The sequence below is a fragment of the Agelaius phoeniceus genome, chromosome 2 (assembly GCF_051311805.1).
Source record: "Agelaius phoeniceus isolate bAgePho1 chromosome 2, bAgePho1.hap1, whole genome shotgun sequence".
Lineage (NCBI taxonomy): Eukaryota > Metazoa > Chordata > Aves > Passeriformes > Icteridae > Agelaius > Agelaius phoeniceus.
Window position 1 is genome coordinate 82,299,040 of NC_135266.1, and position 22,650 is coordinate 82,321,689.

The 22,650-nt window shown below is 38.9% G+C and overlaps 1 protein-coding gene across 1 annotated transcript in view; it reads right to left on the reverse strand.

The window, feature by feature from the left end:
- Positions 1-16,688, reverse strand: part of TYR (tyrosinase) — a 42,387-nt gene extending 25,699 nt beyond the window's left edge. The window contains exons 1-2 of the mRNA XM_054628022.2: positions 15,720-16,688; positions 6,012-6,228 (exon numbers count right to left, since the gene is read on the reverse strand). Coding sequence (XP_054483997.1) covers positions 6,012-6,228; positions 15,720-16,562 — 1,060 coding nt within the window. The 5' untranslated portion in view covers positions 16,563-16,688. The remainder of the gene's footprint in view (positions 1-6,011; positions 6,229-15,719) is intronic.
- Between the last annotated feature and the right edge of the window lie 5,962 nt (positions 16,689-22,650).

Genomic DNA, 22,650 nt, shown 5'->3' on the forward strand with positions numbered 1-22,650 from the left:
GGAAGCTGTAACTTTGAGATGTTCTTATAAACCTTTGGTTGATTATGGTGCATCAGAAATAGCTATCAGGACATACATCACTCAAGTGAAGTTTCTCCAGTGATTTGGATAGGAGAAAAGTCACAGTAAACCTTGCTCTGCTCCTGCTTCTAACACTGTTGATCAGCAACAGTGATTCAGTGGATTTGAAGTAGCTTCACTGAGCCAGGCTGAATTAAATCAGGTGGGAATTTAGACAAAACTTTATTCTAACTGAAAATTATGATGCCACTCAAAAATTAAAGCTGCCTGATAGTTTTTAGTATGGTATATAGATGGTTCTCATTCAGCATGCAATTACCTCAGGTGTATATCTTTTAATAGAGTACTTAATTACATTAACTGTGGATTTTTCAATCTGCTAACAGAGACCATAGATGTCCATGCACCATCAGTGAAGTGCAGAACTTTATGTAGAAAGCAGGTAGTGTTTTCCTCAGTTGCTCATTTGCCACTGACTGAAGTGCTGTAACTACACTTAACAGCAGGTATGCAGAGCTTGAAGAGCATTAGCACTGCAAAGTGCTACAGAAATGGAGGATCCATTCCAACAATCCTATTTGCTTTAATTGTCTTGGGGAACTGCTTAGCATCTCTGGCATCCCTAGCGTCATTTAGATATCCATAACAGTTTTGCAAGTGGTTTTCTGAACTGCAAAACAGTACTTCTTACAAAATAAATCTTAGTTTTTGTCACTTTCTAGGCCAGTGAAAAGGACAGCTGGTACTTTAAAGGTCAAATTCTGCTTTGTTTTTTGCATGTTGAGGGGATTGATTGCACTCCCAGTCAGTTTGCAGAAAACACTAAGCTGGATGGTTGATCTGCTGGAGGCCAGGAATCACAGAATCAATGAGGTTGGAAAAGACCTTTGAGATCATCCAGTCCAACCAAACATCCCATGTCAATTTGACCATGGCATTAAGTGCCATGTCCCGTCTTTCATTAAACACTTCCAGGGATGGTGACTCCACCACCTCCCTGGGAACCCATTCCAATGCCTAATCATACTTTCTGTAAAGAAATTTCTCCTAATTCCCATCCTAAATCTCTCCTGGAACAGCTTGGAGCTATGTCCTCTCTTCCTGCTGCTGGGGAGAAAAAACCAACCCCACCTGGCTACAACCTACTTTTAGAGAGTGCTAAGGTCCCCCATGAGCCTCCTTTTCCTCAGGCTAAACAACTGCATCTCCCTCAGAAGCTCCTCATAAGACATGTGCTCCAGACCCTTCACTACCCCTGTTGCCCTCCTCTGAGCTGGAAGAAGGCTCTGCAGAGAGATCTGGACAGGCTGGATTGATGGGCTGAGGAAAATTGTATGAGGTTCAATCAGGGAAACTGGTGGTTCCCAACATGAATGCTACAGGTTTGGGAAGAGTGGCTGGAAAGCCACCAATTGAAAAAAGACTTGTTGGTTGACAGCAGCTGAACATGATCCAGAGTGTGCACAGGTGGTCAAGAAGGTCAGTGGCATCCTGGCCTGGATCAGCAATGGTGTGGCCAGCAGGACCAGGGCAGTGACTGTCGCCCTGTACTCAGCACTGGCGAGGCCACACCTCAAATCCTGTGTTCAGTTCTGGGCCCCTCACTACAAGAACATTGAGGAGTTGGAGCATGTCCAGAGAAGGGCAACAGAGCTGGGGAAGGGTCTGGAGCACAAGTCTGGTGAGGAGCAGCTGAGGGAGCTGGGGGTGTTTAGCCTGGAGAAAAGGAGGATCAGGCAGGATCTGATCACTGTACAGCTGCCTGAAAGTAGGCTGCAGCAAGATAGGGGTCAGCCTCTTCTCATAGGCAGCAAGCAACACGAGAGGAAGTTACCTCAAGTTGCCACAGGGGAAGTTTAGAGGAGACTTTAGGAAAAATTTCTTCTTGAAAAGGGTGGCTGGGCCTTGGAACAGGCTATCCAGGTAAGTGGTAGAAACACCATGCCTGGAAGTGTTTGCAAAACATCTGTATATGGCACCTGGAAATACGTTTTAATAGTGAAAATGGCAGGATGTGGAGATCTTAGACACATTTTCCAATCTTAATGATTCTGTGATTCTGTGGTTTAGTGATGGACATGACAGTATTGGATTTATGGTTGCACTCAATGGTCTTAAACATCTTTTCCAGTCTAAATGATTCTATGGTTCTCTATCTGAGTTCAACTTTTTTGCCATTCTCCTTCAGTATAATTTTTTTTTTTTAATTAAGTTTTCACATTTTAGAGAAATTCAGGCCAGATAGATGCATCTGCTTTAAAACAGGAGGAATATAAGAATTTTAAGGCCATATTCTTGAAGCTCTTTGAAATTAGTGATGTTCTTCTACCTTCTATTTCTGCAGTATTTATGCCATTGGCAAATTCACAGGAAATTTTTCAGCGTTAAATCTTTCATACTTTCTCAGGTGGTGTTATTACTGTAATCCCTCTAGAGTGTGCTAACTCCAGAGGGATTGCAGTAAGATCCATGGAATTTGGCCTATGTCACTGGAGTAAACCAAAGTTTGTGATTATCTAATTTAGACCATGTCACAATCTACTTATTTTTTCTTAAAATTTCTCTGGTAGAGTTTCAATGTGATCTGTGCTGAGTAGTCTTTCTAATTCTCTAGCAATGGCTCTTTACAACATGACAACATTTTCTCAGTGCACAGCATAAATTTACCTAGGGGTGGAAGTTCAAGCTGGGTGAGAAATGTTGGCTGTAGCCTGAAACTTTTTCAATTAGAAGTTTTCTGTTGGCTAACTTCATTTTTAGAAATCATTTTTTCTGTAGCTTTATGGATTGCTGTGAACATACTGAGAAAAGTTTTCCAGATGAAAATTTCTCATTTCAAAAAAAAAAAAGGAAAATGTCCTTTTGAAATGAAATTACATTTTGAAATGTTTGATGTTTTATTCCATTATTTTGTGACAAAATAGCAGTAATAATACATAATTGTGACAGACAATGGAATGCTATGACACGGTTTGGCTTGATACCATTTGTCATGAGTTAATTCATGAATAATGAGTGATACAGGGTTTTAGAATTTTTAAATGTTCTTCTGTGACTTTGTGCAACACTTTTGAAGGCCTTGATTTTCATTTGAAGTTGCTGTGAATAAACTAATTTCAACTATGAAATCTGCTCATAAAGAAAAAGAAAGTCTAAATTTTTCAGCCATCTCTTAGGAAGTAACATTCAAGGTGTCACACTCTAAAACTGAACTGAACAAAGAAGACAAATTACCTAATTAGCAATCAGCTAATCCATTTCTGATCTTTCTGGATGCTTTTAAACTGGGCTGATTTTTTGTTCTCTTGTGTCCATGAAGTTTCCAATGAAGTCAGCAGTGTTCCCCAGTTAGGACCACGAATCAACAAATCCTATTTAAAATAATTGCTTCCAGGGGCAAAGTGTAAGCTGCTCTTAACCTGTTGTTTTTCATTCATAGCAGAATCTGGGCTGTCACAGAGAGGGCAATTCATGGGCACAGCCCCGTGGGAGTATTTTATTGAACAATATTGACCTTTTCTGTTTATGGACATTGTGATATAAATTCTTCACTGACATAATTTCTGTCTCTGCAGCAGCACTTTATGTTAGTCAAACAGAAATTTCAGCCTGCCTTGTTGTTCATCTGCTCATAATGATGCTGATACTTGCCCCTTTGAAGGTTGAAAGTTTTAGCCTTTGTTCCAGTGCACTGAAGAATGAAAAAGCATAAAGTTTTGCCCAGAAGGGGATGTTCTATGTGATCACAAGTATTTTTCATTACAGAACTAAAACTGAGCTGTAAACCTCACATTGTTGTAAATCAGGAGCTGGTCAATTACAGACCTAGTTCTGCTCACATTTCATAAACCTAAAGTAACTCCAATAAGGTCAATGCACTTACTTTGAATTTCCTTGGGGTCTAAAAGGAATTAGAATTTGACCTTAGGTGTATTGGCACAAGATTGTGGAAATAAGTAAAGCAGGGTTGAAAAATGTTTTGCTTTGAAAAAGAACAAAATGTTAGGACCTACAAAGGTGTTTGTAAGAACACAATTAAGAAGAAGTAGACACAGAGACAGTAAATGCAAGTTGCCAATCTAAGCTTGGCATTTTTACACAACAAAAAACTAAGCTAGCTATTTTTAAGAAAGGAATTTATGCAATTATAAGGGATTTTTTTTTCAGTAAAATTTCTTTAAAAAGTTTCCATCTTTTTCAACATTAGCCATGAATTCTTGACTTCATATTGGGTATTTTGTTATCCAAATAATGTTTGTGGTCCTGTGATGTAAAGTTATTTTGAAATAATTCAGGTTAAAAAATAAAATAGAAAAACTCTCACAGGCTGAGCTTTTTCTTTTGTTTGCAATACCAGTAGCATGATGGTAGGTCCTCAGTAATTAATTACTTGTTTACTTCAATTCCTTTTTCTCTACTCCTTTGCATCTATTCACACACTTCATGGAGTAAAAGTTAGGCAAAGCTCTACTCAATTATGTCACTTTTTTCTTCCCAATACATCATGTAGTTTCTGTTTTCAGGGACAGAAAGCACAGTAATGTTTGGAGATGCAGACAATTACTGTCTGGATTCTTCCTAGGCTGCAACAGACAAAGTCTGAATTTCTGATTATTTTTAAAAAAGAAAGTGGCCCACTTTTCCCAAAAAAGCTTTTTGGCATTCCACACTGCATTAAGACTGAGACTGAGCACATTAAAACTTTTGCCGTCTTAGAATCGTAGAATGTTTAAGATTGGAAGGGACCTTAAAGATCATCTTTCTCCAACCCCTCTGCCATGAGCAGGGATGCCACTCACTAGATCCAGTTGCTCAGGGCCCAAACCAACCCGGCCTCGAGCACTTTAGGGATGGGACAGCTTCTCCAGGCAACATGTGCCAGTGCCTCACCAACCTCTGAGTGAAGAATTTCTTCCTAATATCTGATCTAAACCTTCACTCTTTCAGTTGAAAACCATTGCCCCTTGTCCTCTCACCATCTGCCCATATAAAAAGTCCCTCTCCCTTCTTTTTTAAGCCCCCTAATGTACTAGGAGACCCCAGTAATGTTCCCCTGGAGCCTTCTCTTCTGCAGGCTGAACCTCAGCTCTCTCAGCCTGTCTTCATAAAAGAGTTGCTTCATCCCTCTTATCATCTTTATGACTCTTCTCTTACCCTCACTCCTACTACTATTTTGTACTGTTATGCCCTTATGCAGTTCCTTGAAAACCAAAACCTCTGAGGGATCAAAAGTAGATCACATTCAATTCAGCTGATATATGATATTGTAGAAATATATTTATTGTTAAATGTAAAACGTGTCATCCTTGCTTATTTGGAATTTTACAAGATTCAAAAGAGTTTAGTAGAGAGATTATTAAGAATTTCTTTTAGTAAAGAACTTTTGCTTATTAGTCAATTAGGAAAATTCAAAACAGGTTAAATAGCTAGATAACTAAACTGCTAAATTCTTTTGGAAATTATACTAAGTGTCATTTTTGATGGATAACTTAATCCATGTTTCTTAGTGTTTGGGAAAAAGTCTGCTGTGGAGTTCACAGTGGAATGATGTAGACATAACATGCCAGCTGGCAAGATCCTCTTTCACTCTTCTTATCCAGCCTGGTCCCTGGAAGACAGTGAATTCTAGGGCAAACATGCACCCTCCATGGTTACAGGGTTACTCATGGTTGTGCACAAGCAGATTATTGGATGTTCTCCTTTTCTGCTGTGCTGTATTTTTTTGCAGTGCATGGTGCTGACTGTAGCAGGAGACAGTTATCTCCTAACAGGCTTAGGGTCCGATACAGTCTAGAGTTTCTAGTTTGTTTTCAAATGCCTTTAATGTGGCTCTTTCTGTCTTCTGCTATTCCTGGTGAAAGCATAACTTTTTCTTTTATTTACAGTTATTCTTCACTAAATCAATTCAAACTTCCCAGAGTTTGAAGATTCTAACCCCAGAGAGAATCAATTTACAGCTGGAAATGGTGTAACAGAATAAAACACGTTACCTTCCAAAGTATTTCGAAAACTGTAATTGGCCATTTTATCCATGGGTCCAGATTCATACTGAGTCAGAGAAAGGCAAAATTCGACATCAGCTGAGGATGGGAGCCTTGGGGTCCTTGATTTATCATTGTTCCCAGGATTTCTCCTTATAGGCCCCTCGCTTGTGGCACTGCATAAAGCTTGTTGGCTGTTGTACTCTTCAGACCGAGTGCAGATTACCTGGATAAAACACTTTCTATTAGAGGAGTTGCAAGTACAAAAACAAAAACAAAACAAAACAAAACAAAACAAAAAAAAAAAAAAAAAAGAGGTACTTGAAATACCTGAAGTTTTTTGAAGAACAAAGAAAATGTACGATACAATAAGTTTGTTTCAAGAATATATATTGTTTTATGAATAGACATGAATTGGATTTATATGTTTTACGTGTAAGATTTTAATATAAGATGGTTATTTCATAGAAAATAGCCCTCTAATACAGTGCACATTTTGAAATAATACACTGAAATTGCCCAAGTGGACTAAGGCATCAAATCATTCATGCTCTTGAAAGCTCACTGAAGCTAAATACAGTGTTACCCACCAATGCAGCTGAACACAGAGGTAAATCTGCTGCTGAATTTGCTAAATGGAGGATTTTTGGCTGCATCAGGCTACTGAACAAAGCCATAATCACAGTTGTTTTTTTTTTTACCCTGTACAGTAAGAGGGGGAAATGTTGACTTGAACTATGAAAAAAAAAAATTATGAAAATATCTGTGTGTGCTTTTTTAGGGTAAATGGATGCTTACTTTCTCTATGAAGATGCTAATACATGTATTAAATGGGAAAATTTGCTGCTGTGCTTCCTAGAAATGTGGCAGAGATGAATTTGTATCACCAACTGAAATGCCATAGTGATGGATATTGAGAAAGGATCTTAAAGAGAGAGATGGATAAAGATGTAAAATACTGCCAGAATCCAACATCATTTATATAAATGTTCTGGGTTCACAGACAAAATCCAATTACAATGGCATAAAAAGTCATTTTTTGTCAGATGATCTCCAGAAGCTGCCAGTCCAGTTTGAGACTCCTGGAAGACAAAGGTAGTTCAATGGTGGGTCTATGGGAATGAAACAAAGCAACAGCACCTCAGAATTCCCAGAAGTTATTTTGTATACCATCAGGTAATATTGAGGCTCAACATTGAGAATCAAACTTAACTGTCTATTGTTTTGCTTTTCTTCAGGAAAAAACACCAAAACAAGTAAAACACCAAACCACCAGAGACCCTTTTAAAACAGAGGACTCTGCATTTAGGAAGTCATCAATGTGGTTAATGAGAAATTGGGCTAGGGAAAGAATAGTTCTCATTAGTGAGTGAAACATCATAGGAGAGAAAACACATAAAAGTGAAACCTCAACTTTTTTTATCCTGAAAGTGTATTTCTATTTCATGGACCAAAACAATGAACAAGAAGATGAGCAAAAACAATCATCTCTGCTTTGAATGAGATAGATGGAAGAACATAAAATTCTCTGTTGAAGGAAGTGGGTGGGAGATTCATTTCACATATACTAGCCACATAGAAACTGTGAGATTGAAGCAACACTTCAGGATGACCTCTGCAGTCAGTGGAGAGGGAGCCATCTCCTGTGTGATACAGCTCTCCCAAACCAGATATCTGGTAGGTGAGATGTAACTCTCTCCATTGACTAAGTCAATGAAATAAAATGAGTAAAAAATCAATGCTGAAACTGTCTCTGAACTGCAGTTAGCAAGGGAAGCAAAATTAAGTGTTCAACTTAATGCTCTATTTCTGCATTAGGGTGGGATGAATCACACCCTGGAGGCTCAGATGTGCTTCTGAACTAACTAAAGACAGAGCCAAAGGCAAGTTGATGTGCTGCTGAACAAACTTTTAAACAAGTGGAAGGAGATCAGATGAATCCTTTTGTAAGTGATTTGATGACAAATTCATAGATAATGTTTGATGAAGCTGGTGATATAACACAGACCCTTTAAGAATTTGGAGCTCTTAAATGATAAGTTTTCTATGAATATGAATATGATGAAAAAATTATTCTCATCTTTTTTGGGAATACATAAGAAAGCTTATCAGAGCAATTTATCCTTAGACACTGCTCTGTTGGCTGCAATTTGTCCATGTCTGTTAAAACTACTGAGGAGTCCTTGGAGGCTGTAGATAGTTTTCCAGCAGAGAGTTGCACGAGCACATTTCCCCCAGAAGCTCATCAAATGAATCAGGATTGCACCTCTAAGAGGGACTTGGGTCAGGAGTGTGTCTCTAAAGAGTCTCTTGTAAGAATCCACACCTAGAAAGGAGAGGTAGTGACAGGGAGAGGCCCACAGTTATAAACACAAACCATAGTTTATGCTGGTTTTATGATTAGTTTGTGTTACTGAGTGAGTTGATTCCCACTAGCAGGAAAATAGGTGAATGGTTCAGGAGAAGCTCTAGTAATTTGTTTATAAAAATGTACCATTCTGTGTCCCTAGAAGTACATTAGTGATGAAGGCAAATGTGTCTTGGCTGGTGAAGCTCACACTGTTTCTCAGTTGCTTCTTGGCTCAGAAGCTTCCTATGTGTGGATTTTGTATCTATGTCTCCTATGAGCTTTATCTAGGATCATATCTCCTGGATTCTCCATCCTGCCATCTCCTATCTTTCATCATTTTTCCCTCTGCCCTAGGGATATATCCCTATTGTTTCTTAAAGAGGAATCACATGCTGTGTTCAAGACCCGGTTTTCAGCTATTCAGACAGGGAATCTTCAAGCATGAGCTTAAATATATCTCTGAACAAAGCAACTTCCCCTCTTTGTTCTGTTTATTCATTTCAGTGGGATTTAATGTAATTGTTAATGTCATGAGATTTCTACATTTTTAGACTGCTAATGTTTTTTTTTTTTCCATTTATGTTTTAGCATAGCCCTCATTAACTGTATAACTAACCAAATTCATCCTAAACAGAAACCAGATCCCACAAGGCCTTTGGAAAATCATGGTCAAGAAATGCCACAACAGAAGTCCCAGGAATGAAAATGCTTGTCTGTAACGTTTTGCTATTTCTTTTTGTGAACTAAAAATTAAGGCCTGTTCATGGAGAATGCTTCTCCAGAAATATTTAACTTAGGTGATATTAATTATGGGTGTATCCTGAAACTATAATTTGCTGTTTTAACAGTCAGGCAATGTGTAAGTGATAATAGAACATAGATCAATCAGATAGTTTTTTTCTGGATGTAATCTGCATAAAGCATACATAAAATGGGTCACACCATTGCCTTATTTTCCTTCATCAGGAATACTTTCTAGTGTAAACATGTTGGTTTAAAACATGATATTTTATTCCATTTTAGAACAGTCCTGGTCAAATTTTCCAGTTCACCCTGGACACATCTTCAAATCCCAGCTGCACCTGCTTGTGTGAATTTGCCAGTTCCAGGGAAATTGTTAGGAAGATGCTCTGAGGAAAAGCTTATATAAGTACTGAGCAGAGCAAATACCAGTAGATGGCAGTCCAGAATATGCAGCATCACTTCTGGACCTTGTAGCACCCAGCAAAAAACATCCCTCTGTGCACTGCAGCTGAGATCTTGAACAGAGCTCTGTGGAGTGCTTCTTAGAAAACAGACTGTAGAAACTACTGTCTCATACCTTTGGGAAATGGGAAAATCTTTTGTCTTTTAGTTTGCAACTGCTTGCACAGACCAGCCCTTGTGCCAAAATAAAGGGAACAGCACTACAAAAGATTTCAGTGATGTTCAGTCTTTTGCCTACTGTCTTTAAATTCAAAGCTTTGGGGAATTTTGTGACAGATTTCTTGGGGTTACTTTTGCTTATTAGATCTGTGCTCACAAAGGCATTCAACACTGGTAATATATAACCTAAAACTTGGGAATAGAGAATTCTCTATGGTATCAAAATAGGTGCTCACTCACAAAGTGATCTGAAGTTCCTCAGTTCTTTGGGGCAGTAGAGCCACTCAAAGCTAATCCACAACTCCGTGTCCTTTAGAACTGATCCCTTACACTGTGTCTCCTCTGAGGCCACTGAGTCCCCCTCCAGAAGCTGTAGCAGCACATCTTCATAGTGCTGTGTTGCAGTTTAGGTAGCCTAAAAGAACCACTTCAGACCACAGTCAGAGCAACCACTTGACTTGCTGATGTGTGTCAGCTACAGAGATGTGATATAGGCATTTCACTGCCTTTTTTCACACCTCCCCTCACCTGTTTGTCCTACATGAAGTCTGGACTCCTGAGCTGGAGACCAGAATGGGGAGCTGTTATAGAACCAAAAGATATTTGGTACTGATTCATTATCTTTCTTTATTTTTCTCCACTTATTCTCATGACCTTGCTTGAGAATCTCATTAAAGCACAGCTCTCACACTGGATTTAAAACGTTTGGCAGCTATAAAGAGGTTTAATTTTTTCTCTTTTTTTGGCTGCATTAGGGCCTGGCATAATTTAATCCTAATTAAGTGGCATCCAGAAGCCATTTACTCACCAAACTGGGAAAATGCAAGGAAATCCCCAGATACAAGGTGTATCTTGGGACCTTGTTTTCACAGGTGAAACTTTGAAAGGTGCTGTATCTGTAGCAGACCAAAAAGGTTTTAAGAGATTGTGTATATTTATATCTGGTTCTTTATATACTTCTGAATATTGGCAGGAATGGAAAAGTTAAACATGCAGAGAATTGAAAGAAAAGGAGAAAATATACAAAGCATACAAAGCCTTGAAGAAATTCTAAGAAACATCTAAAAGGGTAAGGTCCTTGATTGTCTTTCTTCCCCTTATGGCACATACATAAACTGGGGGAGCTGTGAAACTCAAGCTAAAAGGAGATAAGACAAACATGAACTGACAGCATTAAAACAAACCTAGGGACTCCAAGGTATTTTCTCAGCCTTCAGTAAAAGCTGGCTGCGTTTCACCTTTTTGCTTGAAGGCAGCCCAGAACTGGAGGGCAACCTAAACCTGATTAAGCACCTCAAAATGGTGCTGGGCTGGAGTAGGAAAGTCTGTTACCAATTACTGATGAAGTATTCACTAGCACCTCCTGGTCTGACAGTTCTGCAGCTGTCTCCAAGCTGTACCGTCACTGCTGCTGTCTCCATGTCTACCTGAAATCACTCAGACGCATCTCTCTGGAGAGAGATGGGAGGCTTCTTCTGCTGGTGAATTATTAACAAACCCCATTTTTTATGAAGTCAACCTGGCTATTGATTTATACACCTCTAGAAGTGTATATTCTTTATCTTTTACCTTACATGACTCCTGAGCAAGCGTGGCTATGCACTAGTGGACAGCCAAGCATCCAGGGGCCCAGCTCCACTGTCACCCACACATGATCCAATGGACAGCCAGTCACAGGGACACAGAGGCTGAGGATACCCAAGGGGCTCCTTCTGCTGTGCACACATCATGATACCCTCCTGCTGCAGTCCTGAGGTGGCATGTGAAAAAGAACCTCTTCTAACAGGAAATGTTTCAAATTTATAATCCATGTAAGTGTATCATTAAGAACACACTTCATAAATTCTTTCTTTATAGTTGCTCCATTTGGGCTCTTGTTTTTTAACATACCAGCCTGTAGCTGGCACCACAATCTATTAAGTTGCAATAAAAAATAAAGTTTGTGAGTTCCTTGGTTGTCCATAAGCAGATGGATGTAAGACTTTTACTGATTCAAGAGTCAAGAAGTGCTGGCTTCTGGTGTTTGTATTTCTGAAAACTTCCTGCAGTTTTTAAAGGTAGATGTAAAATAATCTTTCAAATAATGCTTTCAGACAATTCAGCTAGCAATACAGCTCCCTGATAAAATGTACTTAGAATTAAATAACTGTGTCTGAATAGCTGAATATTCCTTATGAAGTCATGTTTTCAGGTAATGGATCTAAAGTACTGTCATTATTAGTTCAGAAGCATTTTATCAGTTTTCTATTTGTGTAACTTGTTTCTCTTCTGTAGTAGCTTTGCTTTTGTGTAAGTGGTTCTTCAGGGTGATATGGAATGAAGTGCTAAGGGAAATTTTCCATGCATGCAACAAAGAATTGGCAGCAGGCTTACCCCAGCACATCTGAGAGCAGCCATCTCTCCATGTTATACAATTGCTTCTCTCAAGTCTTAGGAGGCAGAATAGAGGGAGCTGAAGTTGGTGGTGTATCCTGCTTACCACAACAGCAAACCAAAATAGCACTTAGATTCTCCAACTCTATTTTCTTCATCCTATGTCTAGCACACTGTGGAGATTCCCAGACTCTAACATTAACTGCCAGAAGAAAGATTCTGCTTTTAATTTGCAGTATGCTTTTATGCATCTGCAACTCCATTGACTTCAGTTGTTTCTTGAAATTAGTTCTGGTGTAGAAAAGAGAAAAATTTACCTCCTACTGTTTAGAATCACAGAACAGTTTTGGTTGGAAGGGACCTTTAAACGTCAGCTAGTCCAAATGCCCTGCCATGGGCAGGGACATTTTCAGCTAGATTTTTTTTTTTTTTTTTTTGCAAATCCATTATTTTGAATAATTGTAGAAGAGAGCACTAAAACAAAAAAAACCTCTAAAAATGTCATGGAATATCTCCAATTCCCACATATTTTTCTGATAAGTTGACATGGAATTACAAAAATTGCTAAAGCATTAGTATGTCTCATGCAGTCCTAATGCTGAGTGTAACACTTGATTCATCATAAACAAGTAAGTGAAAACATGAGAAAACCCTTCCCACCCACCCTAAAACATGAGCTAAGCAAACAAACAAAACCAGTAAAGATTCCTGATAGTCTTGCTGGTGAAAAAGAGGCAGGAATCAGAAGTGTCACTTAGATGACAAATATGAGGAAAATGTGGATGGATAATTCACTCAGCCAAGTGGTAACAGCAGCATGTTGAAGAAAAAGTAAGGTGAAAGCAAGAATTTCAGCATGTATCCATGGGTATCCACGTTGCTATGGCAACCCTTCAATGGAATAAAGTATTTTCTCCTTTCTTTGGGATTAAAAAAAAGAAAGAGGGATGCTTTTCTGCAAATAGGCACTTCACCTTTTTTAAAATAAAACTAAACCATTTCCTAACATAGCAGGCATTGTAAAGACACTTAAAATTCTAAAAAGGACACCATATTATTGATGTGCTATTCCAAGGTTACTCTTGCCCTCTTTTTATTTTGAATGCTTGCTAAAAGCATTCTTGTTAAATTCCTTCAAATTCCTTCACATTTCTGGATCCTCCTCTTTTTTTTTTTTTTTTCTTTCTTTTTCCCTCATGCTGTTCAGCTACAGAGCTTAGATAATCAGAGCATTCTGCAGCAGATCTATGGCTGTTTTCGGGTTCAAGCTAAGGCTATTTTTGTTCCCTTTTGATTTTCTGGAGTGATATTTTGATCTCTTACTTTGTGCTACTTGAAGTTACTGTATTGACTGCTATTCCCTATCAAGCAATTGTTTAAATTTGGATTCAATGCTAATAAAGAAGTATCTCTACCCCAAACTCATGACTGAAAATGCAGATCTGTTCAATCTCTTTCATTCTTTCTCAGGATAAGATAGGAGAGCCATAAATAAATGGAAGATATTCGAGGGAAATGTTAGTATTTGAAGGTAAAGTTATCACATATTTTGGAAATTTTGAAAAAATTGTAACATTTCCAAAAGTCATTGAAAAATATAAGTGAAAAACATTTCTAGAAAATACCTGGAAAATGTCAGCAAATGACTTAGGTGGTGTTACCTATGTACACTGACACTGAATGTGTCTTAAATATAGCATACTTTTTATTCCTGCACCTCTTAAAGTTATACAAAAATATCACTTTGAACAACTTGTTCCATAAAAAAAATCTTTATTTTAAGACTGTATTAGTGGGGACTAACTTTAAATGAGAAAAACCTGACTGTTTCTTAAATATATCAATTGCTACTAATAAATGTTCTGGGTATTTATTGCCGAGATAAAAATAACTTAAGAATCTGGACACAATAAAGCCTTTGAAAAAAAAAAAACAACTAAACACAACTACCTGAGCACTGAATGTCTTTTAGAAAAATCCTGCTAGTAACTTACTGATTTCTGTGTATTACCAGTCTCCTCCAACCCTGGTTATCTCATCCAATATACTGTATTGATAGCTCCACTTGATATATATAACCAGTGCAATTCTGGTTTCATTTTATCCACTTCCCCACATGTACATTTTTCACAAAACCATTTATTCAGCTCAGTGCAGGACAGCATAAAATCCACTTCTTTCTGACAATACAATCTAATTAAGCTAGTAGAGTTGATACAGATTCAAGCTGTTTGAAATATGAAGAATTTTAAAAAATGGGATGAAAATGCATATTTGTATCCATATCTGTTTTATGGCTATGTCTACACTAAGTTAAATGTGTTCAGGAAATTTCTCAGGCACTGAGGCCAAGTGACATCAAATAATCCATGTTTATGTCAATAAAATAATTTTCCAAGGTGTATCTATGCAAACAGTCTCCTGTGAATGGTCCCTGAAATGGTTCCTGTCTGAGGGAGAAAAAGGTATGCTACAGAATAGCTTAAATAGTTCTATTACTCTATCTCCAAATGCTTGAATTTAGAGGTCTACATGCCCTCTATTATTCAGAGGGCACAAATCAAGATTAAATACAGCACAACCAGCCCAGTAAGCCCAGTTGGGTGCTGATTTGTAATATGCCAGAATATCCCAGAGCTGCTTGAATTTCTCTCTCTGTTAAATCACTAAAACTGCCCAACTTTCATTTGGGCTGCTGCTTCAGAAATAAATGGAAGACAGATTTAGATGAACATAATGGACTTGAACACCAGAAGCAACTGTTGCTATTGTCATGATGGAGCGTGTCTATCAAAGCTGATAGACCTTTGTCACTGTATTTTAGGCAATATGGCAGTGACGAGCAAGACAAAAAAAACCCCTCAGTGTAAGAGTAGGACACTATAATTCAGCTATATGAGACCTTATCACTTACATATACATGTAATGTCACCGTGTTTTATGGCCTCATTTGAAGTGCTTTTAATTGCCAAGAATCACTTTTGCATTTGCCTCTCAGATCCTTTAATCAACAGATAGTATTTCTTCCCTATTACTTTGGACTACTGATGTGAATTACACAGCTGATTATTCTCTGCTCTTAAGGTTTGGTTTACTTGTTTGTCTGTTTGTTTAACACTGAAAGCAGGTTAGTTGAATTTGATAGTTTTTAATTCATGGAGGGGAGGAATACAGTGGGAGAGGGGTAGAGTGCCTGAAAAGCCCCTGAAGCATCTGCTTCTATTTCCATCATTCAGTCATCCACTGTTTTGCAATGGTGCTAGAAATTTACGTGCATAAATCCTGCTTCTCTGACCTAACTGGCACACCAGAGTCAAGCATGTTTAACCTGCTAAAAGCCATGTTTGGACACAAAGGCATAACTGTCCCCCTTCCACTCTACTTTTATGTTCTTAATTAAAGAACCTAAACCCTACAGTCAGAAAGAAATGAGACAAAGTTACAAATGAACTGTTCTAAATAATGATTAAGTCCACATAAAATCTAATTTTCTTTCTGGTATCGCCTCCTTTCTCTCCAGGAGTATCTAAGGGAAGGCAGTATGGCTAAGCCCCCATCTTGTGCACCTCACCTAAGTGCTTAAAATCAGATGGGGTCATTCCCTTCCCCTTTCCTTGGCCAGATCTTACCTGCCATGAGGAGAAAATTGATGCTGGGCTGAGTAAATTAGGGTTGGTGGGATGTCTGCCACCCATGTACTCATCATTGCAGACCTCACAGTCCTCTGCATCTCGCCAGTCCCAGTAGGGGATGGTGAAGTTCTCATCACCCGTTATTCTCTGGATCTGACGTTCCCACATCAGCAGAAAGACCCGATGCCAAGGCAGGAAACCAGGGGCTTCGTGGGCAAAATCAATGTCCCGCCACACATTGGACCCACCTAAGAGTGTGTCTCGAGAGGCATAATAATGCATCCACACAAAGAGATCATAGACATTGATGTCTCTGAACATGGGGTTGGAGCCATTGTTCATCTGAGCATACGTGCCCGTAGCAATAACGTAGTCCTGGCTAGGGATGCTCTTTGCCAAGTTAAGATAGGCAAGAAACTTGTTCTTCTCGCTGGCAGTGAGCTGGAAGATGTTTCTTCTTGTTTTCACTTGCCTTTCAGTGCAGTTGAGCCCGGAGAAGCCAAATTTGCACTCCCCACAGTTGAATCCCATGAAGTTGCCTTCACATCTACATGTCCGGTTGTAAAATACAGAAGGCCAGTCCTCTCTGTCATCCACTCCTGAAAAAGGGAACTGTGGTCCCAGTGGAGCCTGGGAGAGAAGGATGTTTTGGCAGGACCCTCTGCTGGAAAGCTCCCCACAGGGGGACCCATCTCCATCCCAGGGGGGACAGCACTCCTTGCTCAGCAAACTCTGCACGTTCGCACAGACTCTGGGGAACTGCCCAGTGGATGGCTGAAGAATGACGAGCAGAAAACCAAGGGCAAATAGCAGCATACTGACAGAGCAGCAGGAGAGCATCAGCGTTATGCTTGAGTGCTTGGAGTGCTCTCTCTGACCCCTCTGGCCTGTGTATGAAAGGAATTCCTCCCCTCCACCAGGAATGCTTCACTGCTCACTCTGCTACAGTGCACCCTTCAATGTCCTTCCCCATTCCTACACACAGTGCATTTACACTCAAAATGCACTTCAGGGTTAATCTCATTGTCACATGTTTTAAGTGAAAGCCAAGTGACTTTCCCCCCACCCTCTACAAGTTTCAAAATACAGGCATTTATTATAAACTTTCATCTTCTGCCTAGCACATGATTGCTCTCTCCTGGCAATTGGAGAGGAAGTAAAATTAAAGTTGGGAACTGAATCAATTGTAAGTTCTTAGAATTCCTAGTTTGATTATATGCTTTAGAGCAAATGGTTGGTTAAATAAAGACGTGGCAGAATCTGGTTGGTTAAATAGGAAGAACAGTGGACATAGAAATGAAAAAACAAAGAATTTGTGAACAAACTATTTTTTTTAACAGGAAGCAAAAATAAAATGTGCTCAAATTAAGTACGAACTAGGGCAGAACCAGAAAAAATTATTTGACTTAGCATTTTACATTTCAGTGTAAATTGCCTTTCTTGGATTAGTGCATGGAAAAAGGAGGAGAGGGAAGTAATATACTTTAAATAAGAAAATAATTTTTGTTCTTCTAGAATTGATAGTGTTTTCACAGTTGATGACACACAGAAGTCTCCATGACAGCCTTCTCTACAGTTTTGTGGGAAACACAGACAATCTGCCAATAGATTTTCAGAAAGCACTTTTAGCATCTGTCTCTGGATCAAGAAAAAAACCGTTGACTCCTGTTTTTCTCCCATCAAGCAGTTTGCAAACACCGTATCTGTGTTCCTTACTCAATATGTTACTGGGCAGCCTCCAGACCACCCACCTCTTTCTTCTTGTACATTAGCCCGAGGAGAGCTGACAGAGCTGCATGAGCAGATTTAAAAGTTAGAAATTCTTTGAAGCTGCCCCTTGTAAGAGGACAACTGTTGTTTTACTGCTGGGCAAAGTGCACACGAGTTATCCATTATTTTCTTCATCTACTACTGCTGTTAATAAGAGTGGTTTCTTGTTTTTTTTTTTTTCTTAATAAAAGCTGTGTGAATTATTTCCTTGTGCTTAAGTGGGGCAGGAACAACATATAGGCAAATGAAGTGAGAACTTTGCTGGGAAATTAAGCCTTTGCTGGGATCAGGAGGTCATCACATGACCATGATGAGGAGCACGAGGTGCTTTAATCCTGTTGGCTTCTACGCCTCAGGTATTCCGGGGGATTATCCCTGAGTCCCACTTCCAGGGAGCCTGTGATGGGGGAGCCTGGAGCAAAAGAACAAAGGGAAAGTATTTGTTTTTTCAAAAAATATTTCTAACCATAGTCTGATGTTTACTATTTTTTAGCTGATTCCCCTGGTTTCCATGTTACGCTTGTAAAATATATTCTATCATAGAAAGGCTACTGGTTTGATTTAGTTTTTTTTTTGTTTGTACCTGGCTGTTTGGGAAACCTTGCCATTTCGTTAACTGTTCTTCCCATGGATGCCACTACAAAAATACTATACATGAGGAGAGACCCCTCTCTGAGGATGGCAATATGTATTTTTAAATTTCCACTGAAAAGCCTCAGGGACTGGGAGAAATTTGAGGTAGAGCCGCAGAGGAAACCAGAAAAGCCCTCAAATATATATTTATGCAGACAGGGATACAAACAAATACATTCAATACCCTGTTTTAATATTCAAATGAGATTTTATGTGTCACAAAAGAAGGATCTGAGCCTTGAGAGTTGTCATATGATGAGTTTCCAAAGCAGCTGATTAACCACAGAATTCCCTGTTCAATGGTTAAAATGAGAAGCCTCGAATCAGGAATGTGACTCAGGAGCAGCACACACCCCTCTTGCTTTATAGAGATGTCAATAGTTACTAGAAGGAAAACTCCCAGAGAAGTGAGAAATCTTCCTGAAGCTCACCTGCTGGCATGCTTGCAGCTTTAGGATCAGATTTTCAACACTGTGCTGCAATGCTAAACCGAGCTTCAGGGAGATTGGCCTATGGATTTCTGATGTGGTTGTGGAAAAAGACAAGGAACATTCCAAGTAAAAACAACGACATTGAATGGGGGTTCAATTACCTCACAAAATTAATTCCTTGTTTCTTCGGAGCTGAGTGGGCTGATCTTCAAAATATCATGTCTTCCTTTTGTAAAATGCCACGGAAGTTTCCATTCTGGGCTGATAATACTGAAGCAATCAAGTAATATAAGTGGATTTTAAAAAATTCTGATAGCTGGATGGCACCATGAAGGAAGTATCCTTCAGTGTTGCTTGTAAATTACTTGTTAGGAATTCATGGGGGGTTTAGGTCTAGTTGGCTATGTTGAGTGGGGAAAAAAACTTGGGATGGGAAAATGGAGAATAATTTTAATTGTGGTTACTTTAAAAGTCAAGCATAAAACTGCAGAAACAAGGGCTGGATAGACAAAATTACCAGTGGAGATACAAATTGTCTAGAGAAAAAGAGAAAAAAATGGTTATTTGAGATTGATAAGCACAAGGACCACTTGACAATTAGAGAACAAATGGAAAGACAGATAGTCTATTAACCATCCAGGAAATTCAGTCTGATAAACCAGACTCAGATTGTGTGAAGCAGTGAATGTTACCAATTCAATGCTTTTATTATGTGGCCACATTATTTTTGATCTGATACTGGGATACCTAGATAAGGCTTAATGCATCAGAAAACAGACATTCAGAGGGGTATGAAAACACAGGCTAATTATTAGAAGCAACTTCTAGGAGCAAGAAAAATGTCATTGATCTGTAGTCCAAAGCAAGGGAGAAGAGGTGCTGATGCAATCAATGAAAGTATAAAAACATTAGCAAAAAGCAAAAGACAGTCTCTTCCTGTTAGAGACTGCAGATAGCATATAGCAGAAAAGTAGATACCAATCTACTTACCAATAGATAGATAGATAGATACCAATCAATCAATCAATCTCCAGTCTGCACAAAACTTACATTATACCTGTCAGTCATGATGACAGGACAGCATCTAAGGAAGATGCTAAAGCAATATTTCCTACAGTTTTGTTACACTACACTTACACTTCACCTCTGCTTTCAGGTCTTTGCTGAAAGGCAGCCTGACTTCTGGCTTTTGGAAACATGCTGGGCAAAGTAGAAATTTTGGTATGTGTCTCTGAATGCTTTCCTATCATCTTTCAGAGGAAAAGTGTCAAACAATTTCTGAGTACTATGTGGCTCATACCTGTGGCCATGATAGCAAGCCAGGGCCCAGATATAACTAGGTGGGTAATATTGCGCTCTTTCAGGAAATTCCTGTCTCTTCTAAAAGCTCACTGAGGTTGAAAGCACAGAAAGTTTTTCGGTGACCTACAGGGAAATCATTAATGTTTTTTCTTGGTTAATGTTCTGCTAATCTTCCAAGGGAAACTTTCCTGCTGAGGGTTCAGACAAGCAATCCATCCTGTGCAAAACTAGTGGTGGAAACAACTAAGGGAGAGACAAGACCAGTCTTTCCTCTCTTGAAGCTCTCCTGGACTGTCTTTCATCTTGCAAAGCTTCATGCTCTGCCATCATGGCAGGTTCCCCACAGCTGTGTCTCAACCAGCTGAGACACAGTTTAACTCTTGCAGATAAAAGTCTAGGCTCTTCCTCCTCCTTTCCAGTGTCCTCTGATACCAGTGACTCCTCTGCAAGTTGACCAGAGTAAGCTTCCTCATGGGCTGCCCATGGTGCTGGGTTTGCCTTCTGAACCATCTGTATCTAACAAATGCCCTCTGGGTGCTTCTCACAGACTTGTCTTGCTCCATTTATCCAGCTCTGCAAAGAAACAGAAAAAGAATAAAAACTACTAGTAGCTGTGTGTTGGTTTTCTCTGTGTGCACGCTTTGGAAAACAGGTAATCAAACAGTGTATTAAGAACCATGAGAGTGACATTTAGCACAGAGCAGGTCACAGCAGCTCCTGGTGGTAAGGCAAACATAGCTGTGAAGTGTCAAAAAGCTAAATTTGGAAAAGGAATGAGAGAATCAGTTGGGACAGGTACAGGTATATAAGTCAGCTGGGACCCTTGGAGGCTGAGGTCATCTCATATAAGCTCTTCTGGATCCAGAGCAGCTAGGCTTCCATTAAACCTAGCTTTTGCTTATAAGTAGAAGTACATCAAATAAGCAGTTCAAATGCATATTTTTTCTCTGAAATTCAACCATACACTATTTTATTCTTAAATTGATCCTTTAAATACTCAAAAGTGGTGAGAAAAATACTATAGTCTTTCTAAAGTGTATCTGAGAGAGATTTGCTGAGGTAAATAAAAAATTTGTGAATAGAAAAAGAGCCTGAATTTTACACACCAACAAAATATCTTTTAAAATTAAAAAAAAATCACAAAAAATGTGATTAAATGTGTCAAGTTCTAGTGGAAAGAAAATATGTGCAGAAGACATTAATATCATATGCTGCTTTCAGATTTTCCTTTGAGTATTATCCTTACCTGCAGTAAGCTTTACCTCATTTCGGTTTGAAAAGAGGTTTAGCTGAATAGACTTACAGAAACCTCAGAAAACCTGTAAAACTTTGTGATTGTTATTGCTAGTGGGTTCTTAAAGTCTGCAGTTTTTTCTTCCCTTGAAACTCCCTTATCTTTATAAGGGAACGAGTAGAAGGAGCAATCAGATAAAACTGTGCTGACAGACTACAAAATAAAACATGTGGACATCTTCCATGAGATACAATGAGAGAAGGAAAGCTGTGGGAAACAAATGTTCCCTAAATCCCAGATTGCTACCTCCATACCTGCTTATTATTGTAAGATTTGCAAACAGAGGAATGTGCTGGAATGAGCAAGAAGGAGATGACCTGCAAGCCCAATGAGTCCACAGGAGAATGGTGTGTGTCCTCCTTCTTCTTCCCCTACTCTACAGAGGGGAGATCACATGGTCCTTCACTCCCAGATTAGTGCAGGGAAAAAATGCAGATAACAAAGATGATAACTATAATAGCTCCACTCACATTTCTATTAATTTAAACCTCTCTACAGCATATGAAAGATAAGGGGAAAAGACATACATTGTTTAGAATTCAAAAAGTCTTATTAACCTTCCATAACTGTCTGATAGTACTCAAAGACCCAGCTGCATGAAAGACTGTATATATGGTCTCTAATTTCACAACCCCTTGCTTGCCAAATAATGACTGCAATGAAGAATCAAATCATACTGAATTTTACATTCTTGTAGAACTTCACTAATTATTCCATGGCTAAATAAATATATAAATGAGACCTTGACATTCAATTTCACTTCAATGCAAACAGTGGATAGGAAACTCTATTACTCAGACTGCAAACTCTCTGAATAAAGAACAAAATGTCTTGGTAAGACATTAGGCATCTGGGAAAATGAAAAACTCCTTCCAGTGTAAAATTATTCTGATAATAGCTGACAGTTTTGAGCAACAAAGAGAAGAGGAATTATGAGAGATTTTTCTTATTGTCCTCCTTCATTTTTTGCCATTACGGTGCAGTGTGTTTGAAACAAGCAAAAGGAGATATCTTTCCTTCCTACAAGTCATAGTTAAGCTGCTATGCTCATTGTAGCTGAAAATTTTGATGAGTTCAGAAACTAATCAGACAAATTCAGGAAAGAATAAGCCACAGAATCATAGAACATCAATGCACCATCTCTGGCTCCTCAAGTCTCAGAAGCTTAAACTCCTTGAGGAAGGGAGATCACTCCAGGGAAATGACTGTATAGGCTTGTTCTTTTCCCAGATCCACAGTGCATCTGCCAAGGGCCATTGAAGGAGCAGGATAGTGGACAACAAGGTCCTTTATTTTGATTATTCCTATGACAAAAGAGAATTAAATATTGCCCAATTGCAGTGGTATCTTCAGCACAAATGTCACCAGGCATCTGGTCTGTATTGTACAACAGTGCATATAATATAACTCCTTGATATTTGACAGCAAGATCCTTAAAGCAGTTAGAATGCAAAAGATACAAAGATTTGGAGTTTATTTTATACATTTGAAAAGGTAA